The 10548-nt window shown below is 45.7% G+C and overlaps 1 protein-coding gene across 1 annotated transcript; it reads right to left on the bottom strand.

Moving 5' to 3' along the window:
- Positions 1-4411: 4411 nt before the first annotated feature.
- On the bottom strand, positions 4412-9724 carry LOC135704053 (uncharacterized). Its single transcript, XM_065225471.1, has 2 exons — positions 6474-9724; positions 4412-5243 (listed from the first exon to the last, which is right to left on the bottom strand). Exons 1-2 carry the CDS (start codon positions 9722-9724, stop codon positions 4412-4414), a joined length of 4083 nt encoding a protein of 1360 aa, XP_065081543.1.
- Positions 9725-10548: the final 824 nt, after the last annotated feature.

Below are 10548 nucleotides of genomic sequence, written 5' to 3'. Positions count from 1 at the left end.
CTGGTGTATGTTGTGTTGAACACCAGCAGTATCCAGATAATTCTCCAGTGTGAATAAAGTACGTTCTGTCAACAATGAAAATTATTATCAAATGCTATGGAAGATCTCCCGTAAGGTTTGGAATTCATCCTAACCGTTTTCCTTTTGCCATGGCTTGAGTTTAAGTGAACGATTGATATAGGCAATTTATGTATTAAGGCATCGTTAAAAGTTGAAAGTAAACAATTTGTATACGTAAACATAGTTTTCTATGAATTTATCTGCTTTGGATTATCTTGCCAATTGAGAGTTCTAAAGAAGTTGGCTGAGAGTGGATGAATGAAATATGTAAGCTACATATAAGCAACTGGTAGTGATAGTAGTTTTGTACATGTAGGTACATGAGGTACAACAATTTCTGATTGAAGCTTACACGGCCGCTAAGAGTTACTCAACATTGTGTAGGATTTCCTTAGTTTTGGCTAAAAATCGGTGACCGTTACTCTAGAATTAAGTAATCAAGATACTCCCGTTTTTATTAAAATAAGTGAAATTCTACTCAATTTTGAGTCAATCACAGTGGCCGTGCAGTGCTATCCTCTTTTATGTTTGATAATTTCTAGAGTGGGTTGGTTGGATATGAGCCAAACTGAATGTCAATATTTATTTGCTTGTTTTGATGGCAGTCCATTTGATACGTTAAATCAAACCCGGGGAGTAATTCTTATCATTAATGGTAATATCGCAAAGTGTGTACCCTTCGTAAATAAATGCTACTAATTGTAGAAATCATTGCAAATTATGAACTTCCATTCAACTAGTTCTTATAATCCAATGATGCATAAAACGGCACGATTCAATTAATTTTCCAACCCATCCTCCCAGCTCGGACAACAACTATCCAGCTGCTCTCGAAGTACATCCTTTCAAACACTTTAACGAAGAATCACTTGAGATCAACAGGCTGGGCCCCCGCATTCTCCGACCGAGTTCATCCTCTAAGATACGTATGTACCTATCTGAAAGCATTTCCAGCACAAATAGACGTTTTGCCTTGGCTCTGCTTGGTCTGGTTTTGCTGCGATGGGATAAAGAACCCATCGACAAGGAGTACACTTTTTCAATTGCGCTCTCGATGCCAGGTGCCAGCAAACGGAGCCAACAGGTTACAGGTCTTTCTACGGCACGGGTAGACCGGCCGAAGGGATCAAATCGAATTGAATTGGAGATAATCTCCGGAAAAGTAGATTTTCACATAAATTTTCAAATTAGTTCTTGCTTTGGGGTTGAATTCGCCATATACCTAGATACGTTCGCATAAATATTTCGTGGCACATTACAACTCGACCGCTAGTGCGATTCAATCTCCCATCCCTAAGCGGAAACTTTTCGAATGAATTTAAAGTTGTAATTAAATTATTCCCATTCACCTCTTTTGCACCCCAACCAGCACTACTTAAAAGGAAGCTTATTTTTGCGCTGAAAAGTTGCACACTGAGCCGTTGCCCGATTGAAGGTTTGTCCAACGAAAAGTAAATCCGGTTTTAAAGCCTAAAAAGGCGTTAGATCGAGCGAGCCAAGGTTGAACGTAATGTCACGCTGCTGAGTGCTGGAAAATGGGTCACGTGACTAGCGTTAAGCTATTTGCAATTCTGAAGCAAATCGTGACGGGTCCGGTCGGATCTCCTGGAAGCAACATGACAGCTGGTTCCATCGAGGAAGGGGAGGAGCATGAGAAGGACTAATGCAATCGTAAGTAGTAAGTATTCATTTTCCTATGAGTAGGAAAGCTCCGGGGTGGATTTTTTTTTCTCCGCGTTCCTTTTCGCACGATAAGTTCCAATGGGAGCGGGTGAGCAAGCGAGCGAGTGAAACTTTGTTCGCCATTTTAATGGATGTTTTTAAGATCTTTTGCCGATTAACTATTCCGCCGCCTTAATCCGATTACTGGGGAAAGTTTTGCAACCCTATGCAAGGGATACGGAGAATCAAAGAAGGGACGATCTTCTGCATAAATGAGAGCTGTACACGATGAAAATCGGCTAAGGTGGGGTGGAATGCAGGGATTCTTCTTACGAGTTGCAAGTAATTCAGGAAGCCTTGAAGATTACTGACCACAGAACAGAAGAATAAGGTACGCAATGTAACAGGTACATATTGGAAATCTAGAAGAGAGAACTTTCAGGCCAAATAGTAAAAAACAAAATTAATTTAAGACTTGAACTTCTTTGATTTTCATGAAACTTTACATCATATTCAAAGTGTTTTTATGTTACTTCATGCGCGAAGTTTGCGATTTTCAGAGTTGGTTGATAGTGATATCTAACAACATGTTAGATAGCATTTCCAACCAACTCTGAAAATCGCAAACTTCGCGTATGAGGTAACATAAAAACACTTTGAATGTAACAACTCAAGGTGGGAGTAACCGTCAACAATGCTGATGACGGTACAGCACGCAACAACTACCCTACTGCTTTCTCTCTGAGATGACTACGTGAATACTCCGATAACCGTGATCGAACCATTGCCGAGACTTGTTGCTTGACCTAGGTAGCTGCCTGACCAATGCCAAGAACCAAAATATCTACCCTTCGGTGAGTAATCTGCAGAAGCTGACTGAGACGCTCTGAGATAAAATTGCTCTCCGATCCAGAGTCAGAGAGAAGAGCTCGAGCTGGAATCCGATTGCCGTCATCATCCTGAACTACGACAACCGCTGTAGTCAGCAAAACCTTGGATGAGCATTGGTGGGCTGTACCTACCACCAAGCTGTCAGTAGCTGCCAGATAAACTACTTGAGGAGTAGAAGAGGATGAGGCTAGTCCTGACTGCAGTGCTTCTTTGCCTCCCTTGCCACATCAAACCAAATTTCATCTGTGCAGACTTGGATGGTAAGGATTCCAATATGCTGTAGCTAGCCCGGACAATACAGCTTAAATACGCGTGACTTAAGCGCCACTCCACAAGGGAGACCACACGTCCAAGGTTGATTTGCCCGGATGAGACTCTCCTAAGGGCGAGTCCATTAATTCCTAGAAAGGATTTACGGATCGTTCCAGACAGCTTCCAACTAAACGACCAAACGGAAATTCCCTATTATCCCCATGAATTCACACTCAATAAAGTCACTCAGAGAAACGGTACACTGTACACAAACATCATCCTCTGATCGAATGAAACCTAAGACCATTCAAAACAAAAGACCGAAATCACTTTTTCGAATGATAGCTGCAACCGGATGATGGTTGTTTTGAAATCAAATGATTTTCCTTTCGAATACTGGATAAAACTTGTTATGAAAAGGGATAGGGCTTTCAGTTGAAATGCGTAATGCTCTCTGTAGAATGACTGTCATACTAAATGGAAATGCATATGGTATTGGTTCAGCCCCATAACGCAAATCATTCAAAACGATGATGTAAATAATTCTATCGAACGTCATTTGCTGATCTGAGCTGACAAACGAGGTGGAAACATATGTGTTCGATCGTGGAGATCTAACTACCGGCCACCGGAGGTATTACTACCCGCTATTTCCAATAGCGGCACACCAAACCACGGGAAAGGGTAATTCGCCACTATAGCACACTTCACTATCGCAATGCTTCTTTAATGACCGTCGTGGGGTTTATTCGTCACGAATCACTCACTGTGATTATCACGCACGAAATATACGCACTCAATCGATTCCGTGATCGATTTATTGCCACCTTTGGCCACCACCGAGATCAATTTCGGATTTCGTGAGATTACTCGAATTGCACTGCACTGCTCTGAATAAAGGGAACGACTTGGGTTTGCTACTGGTTGCTTTGACTTTATATTTTGTACTGATGGGATTGTGTAACTTTGTTTTCATTGAATGGGTTTTGCATGTACAATAGCTTGTGGGTCGATCGTACAGTGTAGTGTATTATTGTGGTGACGGTTGGTGATTTAAATCTGTTTTCTGTTATTTAAATTTGTGTTAGGCTTAACTACTTTAGTTTGTTTTGGTTTGAATTCAATGTGACTTAATGCTAAATATTTACAAATGTTGGGTGATATTTACAGATATTTACATGTGACCGTATACTTATCATTCCGGCCACCTTGAAACAGCAACACTGTTTCAATCTCTCTCGTGCTACGTTCCTCTCTCATGATTCTCTCGGACATCGGCTGAATTCGGCGAATACGAAGACTGTCGTAGATGGTCAATTCAATTCATCGATTGGGTGACGTCTGAATCGATTCATTCAGCAGATGGTGAACGGTGATTCGGTTGTATCGACGAGAGTAGAATGGTGCTCTGCAAATAAAGACCCGGTAGAACGCACAAGGAAAAGTAGAAACGTTGGAACGCTAATCACCTGTTAGCTGTTCATATATGCAGTGAGTCAGTTTCGGACTGCTCGGCCGATCTTTGTAGTTTCGGCTTGCAGTTCGACTATTGATGATCTTCGCATTCGGATGGTATTGGTAGAAGGGCGATTTTGGCGACTGGTCGCACGACGTTCTCTGCTTTAGCTGTTTTCATGCTGACGACGCGTACGGTACCATCCTTGCCTGGTTGCAGTTTGGTGATTCGACCCAGTGGCCATTGTGCCGGCGGGAGATTTTCGTCTTTGATGACCACGATCCGTCCCAACTGTAGGTTAACCGGTAACTTGCAGCCTTTGCTTGCCCGGGTTTGCAACTGGGCGAGATATTCTGGATACCACCTTGCCCAGATTCGTTGAAAATGCTTTTGGGTACGTTCCCAGTGATCTAGGCGGTTATCTGGAATTTCGGCGATGTTGGCTTCCGGGACTGCTTGGAGATTCGAACCAACAAGGAAGTGGCCTGGTGTCAACACTTCGAGGTCGGCGGAATCGCTGGGTATCGGAGTCAATGGCCGTGAGTTTAGACACATTTCTATTTGTGCCAATAGTGTTATCATGTCTTCTTGGGTGAAGGACGTATGGCCGGTTTCTCGTAGTAGGTGATGCTTACATGATTTCACCGCGGCTTCCCACAATCCTCCGAAGTGCGGGGCGCGTGGCGGTATAAATTTCCATTTGGTTTCTTGCTCTGCACACCAGTTGCTGATCATTTCACGGTCAGTGTTGTTGGCCTTCAGCATCTCGTAGACGCGGTGCATTGAATTTGCGGCACCCTTGAAAGCCGTTCCATTATCGGAGTGGAGTTCTTGGATACGGCCGCGACGAGCAACAAAACGACGTAGCGCGGATAGAAATGCTGGCGTTGAGAGGTCTGATACCAATTCAATGTGCACGGCTCTGGTGGAAAAGCACACGATGATTGCGATATATGCTTTGGTTGGCGGACGATTTCGAATTGGCGACTTGAGAAACACTGGACCACAATAATCTACGCCACAAATGGAAAATGGGCGCGCTGGCGTTACACGGGAACTTGGCAGGTCAGCTGTGCTTTGTTGGATGAGGGTAGGCTTAATGCGGAAACATTTGACACAACGGTGATAGGTGTGCCGAGCTAGATCTCTTCCTCCAATTATCCAATATTTTTGGCGTATGGTAGATATCATCAACTGGGGACCAGCGTGGAGGAGAATCTTGTGGTAATGTTCGCAGAGTAAACGAGACAATGAATGTTTAGCTGACAAGATGATAGGATGTTTGCTTGCTTCTGATACACAAGCATGCTCAAGCCGGCCTCCAACACGGAGGAGTCCATCGTCACTCAAGTGAGGCTTCAACCATTTCAACGGAGCACCTTTCACAACGGAAGAGGTTTGAAGTTCAGCTAACTCATCACAGAACGTTTGTTGTTGTGCTAGACGGGCTAATGCACGATCAGCATCTACGAGATTGGTTGTTGAGAGAAGTAGTGTTTGGTTTTCGGTGGACTTATGCACTGCAGCCTTGAGTGATTGGATGTATTTGATACAGTACGCTACAATACGACGGAGTTTGCTGTACGTAGAATAGCGGGAACATAGTTGATCGACGAATTGGGTTTGTTCGTTATGCAAAGTCACTAATGTAACCTTGCGTGCTTCTTCGGCGACCGATGGGTATTCTTCATCTGGTAGGCTTGCGTGTGGCCAATGACTCGGAGGTTGTGAGAGCCATGATGGTCCGTTCCACCATCGAGATTGGTTACGGAGATCAATAGGCGTCAATCCTCGCGATAATTCATCAGCGGGATTGTCACTTCCGGGAACGTGCTTCCAGGAATATCCTTCTGTGTTTGACTGGATTGTTGACACTCGATTAGCCACGAATGTTTTCCAGCGATTCGGTGTAGAATTGAGCCATTGGAGAACTGTGGTAGAATCTGTCCAGAAGAAAACATCAAACGTGGCTCGTATCGATTGTTCTACCTTCTGGAAGAGTCTGGTGGATAGCACAGCAGCGCTGAGCTCAAGTCGAGCGATGGAATGTTTAGTGGCGAGTGGAGCAACCTTTGACTTGGATGTCAAGAGTTGCACGTGGATACGATCATCATTCTCAGAACGAACGTAACAACAGGCGCCGTATGCCAACTCTGACGCATCGGAGAACAAATGAAGCTGAATTCTGGGTGCATCGGCGAAAGAAACGAAACGAGGAATTCGTAGTTCCGAGAGGATGTCCAGCGTGGCATGATATCTTTTCCATTCTTCTTGCAGTTTCGGTGGAAGAGGTCTGTCCCACTCGTAGGGTTGATTATCCTCGCCTTTTAGCTTCCAGAGCCGTTGCATAAACATCTTAGCAGTAGCAATAACCGGGCCGACGAGGCCTAGTGGATCGAAGATTCTAGCGATGTATGATATTACCTTACGCTTTGTAAGCACCGCTGCAGGAAGTGGCATTTCGACGTTGAATCTCAACATGTCCGTTCTTGTATCCCAAACAAGTCCAAGCGTGGACACTGATTGGTCATCTTGCAAATCGAAGAGGGGTTTGATTGCCAAGTCTTCGAGTGGTATTCCAGTCAAAGCTTCCGGAACGTTGGACGCCCACTTTCTCAATGGGAATCCAGCTGATGCAAGCATATCCGTGATTTGGCGACGTTTTTCGATAGCAGCATCCAGGTTGTCTGCACCGGAGAGAAGGTCATCAACATAAAAATCTTCGATGACAGGTTGAACGGCTTCCGGATACTTGTCTCCTTCGTCTTTGGCCAACTGTAGCAGGGTTCGAGTTGCCAAGTATGGAGCTGATGCTGTACCGTATGTGACTGTGAGGAGTTCATATGTGTCGAGTGGATCCGACGGATTACGACGAAACAGGATGCGCAACAACTGCTGATCAATGGGATAATGAAGAACTTGTCGATACATCTTTTCCACGTCGGCAACGAAGGCGATAGCATGGAAGCGGAAGCGAATGGTAATGTTGACGAGATGCTGTTGTACAACTGGACCAACGAGAAGCGTGTCGTTCAGTGATACTGCGGAAGAGGTCTTGCAGGAGGCGTCGAACACCACACGGACCTTGGTGGTGGTACTACTCTGCTTGAACACCGGGTGGTGTGGTAGGTAACAGTGTGGCAAATCGTCGTCAACAATAGTGAGTTTCCGCATATGGCCAAGGCGTAGATATTCGTCGATAAACTCGTGGTAGGTTTGCTTTAAGGCGGAATCTTTCTCTAGGCGTCGCTCGAGACTATGGAAACGACGGGTGGAAATTGCTCGAGATTCGCCGAGGGTGACTTGCGGATCTTCGGACCGAGGAAGGCGTACGACGTACCTTCCGGAGTGAGTTCGGGTGGTAGTGTTGGCATAGATTTCTTCACATTGCTTTTCTTCAGTGGAATACGCCAGGCCATGATCGACAGCTTCGAGTTCCCAGAATCTCTGAAGCGTTGTTTCGAGGGATCGATCGACAGTCGATAAGTAGCAGGCGGGTGGAGAAACAGCGGAATTGATGGCAGTTTTTCCAGATACTGTCCATCCAAAAAGGGTGTCGATTAGGAAAGGTAAACCGTCACCGAGTGACAGGCGGTTACCAGTGTGCATCTCATGATAACACTCTCCACCGATGATAATGTCGATCATGCCTGGAACGTTGAAGGTTGGATCGGCCAGTGGAACCTTTGGTATGTTCCACGATGCGGAATTGATGGCAATCGTTGGTAGATTGGCCGTGGGCTTTTTCATGATCAGGAACTCGAGTGTGGTGGAATAGGACGTGGTTCGTGATTTAATCGTTGCTGCGATTTGCCGCTTGATTTGCTTCACAGATTCTCCTATTCCGGCTACTGCGACATCGACCGGGGCTTGACGGGTGGCAAGTGCATTTGCCAGCTTCTTGGTAATGAAGTTTGACATCGCAGCAGAATCGAGCAGAGCTCGAATAGATATTTCTTTACCGTGCTTGTCGACGATGTTGAGCACAACCGTTTCCAAGAGGACCGTGCTTCTGCTTGACTGGACGGAGAGGTTCATTTTGGGTGGACTCGATGATCCAACGGTCCCCACGTTTGCTGACGTGGTTAGAATTGGTTGCTGCGTAGGTGTATTCGACGGGCCGGCGGTAGTAGCCTTGGGTACAGGATTCGGTAACACCTTTGGAGGTGCAGCTTGGTCATGCAACAACGTGTGGTGTTTAGCGTGACACGATCTGCATGAGAACTTTGATTTGCACACCTTCGCTTGGTGGTTCGGGCGGAAACAGTTCCAACATAGACTTCGCTGCGATATCAACTCACGACGCTGCATGACAGGTAGGTTAGCAAACGTCTGACATTGAAACAGCTGGTGCTTCTCCGAGCACGCATGACATTGCGCAGCATTCGGCTTGGCTTCGTTTGTAACAGTGTTGACAATGGACTTGATTGTAGAGACCTTCTTCGGGGTGACACCAACCACATTAGTGCTAGCTCCTCGAGAACGATGTTGCAGATCGTTGGATACTGACTTCAACATGCGTACTTGTTGCGTTAAGAATTCAATCAATTCATCATACTTAACTTCGTCTTTCTGTCGAGTCTCTTGCTCCCAGGCGCGTAACGTATATGAATCGAGCTTACTGCATAGGATGAATGTGAGAGGAGTGTCCCAATGCACAATGGGTTCGCCAAGTTTCCCCAAAGCCTTCACATGACGTTGGAAATCATCCACCAAAGTGTTCAGCTCCAGAGCTGATTCACGTTTCATCGGCGACAATTCAAACAACCGTCTGAATAGCTCTTTCCGCAAGAACCGCTTGTTATCGTATCTCTTCATCAGCGCTTCCCAAGTTGATGCGTAATTGTCCGCTTGGATGTCTACACTCTCAAAGGGTTTTCTGGCATCTCCTTCTAGTGATTGTAGCAAATATTGCAACTTGTTGACCGTCGGAATGTCATCATTGCTATGGATCATGGAGAGGAAATTGTCCCGAAATGAAATCCAGCGCGATTCATCTCCAGAGAACTTCGGCAAATCGATTTTTGGTAGTCGATGGTGGAAACTGGTCGAATTGTGAGGTGGCGCAAATGCAGACGACATTGTTGAGTTCAGGAGAGGTTGGTTCCGTTCCCGTTTGGAGAGAAGAAAGCCCTTCAGCCTGCAGAAGCGATTCTCGAAATCGGTCCGCATCTCCATGTGTTGCTCGAAGTTTTCCGCTGCATCCAACTTCTCTATCTCCGACTGTACATGATGAAACTCCTTATTCGTCCTATCCAACGTGTCAAGGCGGACAGAAACTTCTCCAGAATCCCGCTCGTGGTTGTATTCCGCCACGAACCTTTCCACCACATCTCGAAGTGCCAATATCCGTTTCAGGACCAGCTTATCCTCAGTCAGCTTCTTCTCCTTCTTTGATGCCATCACTTACTACCACCACGAATCACTTGACTGCGCGCACCGAAACGTGAACAACACAAGAAATCGAACGATATATCCTTCCCGTCGCGTTGTGCTGCTCAACCGCGAATTACGACGGAAACACCACGGATTTCGTACGTATATTTCCTTCCCGTCGTGACACGTGGTGCTTCTACACGGACACCGAACGAACGACCGAAAGAGATCACGTAATTTAGTAACGAATAATCGAATAATCCTTCCCGACGCGATTACGAGTCTCCTTTCATACGTTTCGCGGATCCGCTAGAACGCCACCGCACAATCGTAGGAAGCTTGAAATCAATTTAGGTCTATCGATTTTGTAGGTTTTCCACCGTGCCAACAAGTGTGTGCGACACTGTAAAGCACACCTAAGGCTATTTATCAAATTGGCTAATTGAACGAGCCTATGTGCCACTACAGCTGATAAATACAAAACTTCTACGTTGCGCCTATCCTATAGATAGAAACGATTCGATCGTTCTTCGCCTTTGAACTTCATGCAAACCTTTGTTCCTCATACAGTACGTACTATCACATTCCGTACTGGGGGCAAAATTTGGCGCCGTTAGCAATTGCAGCAAACTGCCAATCAATAGGGCATGGGTTGAATGGCCTACCTTCTGTGGTCAACGTCCTCTGACCACTTACCACGATGGCGAATTCCAGACTATTCGCGCGTCGATTTGGGCTGGGATGCTTCCTCCGATCCGGTTCGAAGGACCAATGTTCGATCGTGGAGATCTAACTACCGGCCACCGGAGGTATTACTACCCGCTATTTCCAATAGCGGCACACCAAACCAC

The sequence above is a fragment of the Ochlerotatus camptorhynchus genome, unplaced genomic scaffold (assembly GCF_037179485.1).
Source record: "Ochlerotatus camptorhynchus isolate MF236.1 unplaced genomic scaffold, CSIRO-AGI_Acam_v1.1 ptg000229l, whole genome shotgun sequence".
Lineage (NCBI taxonomy): Eukaryota > Metazoa > Arthropoda > Insecta > Diptera > Culicidae > Ochlerotatus > Ochlerotatus camptorhynchus.
This window is presented reverse-complemented; position numbering and strand designations above follow the sequence as displayed.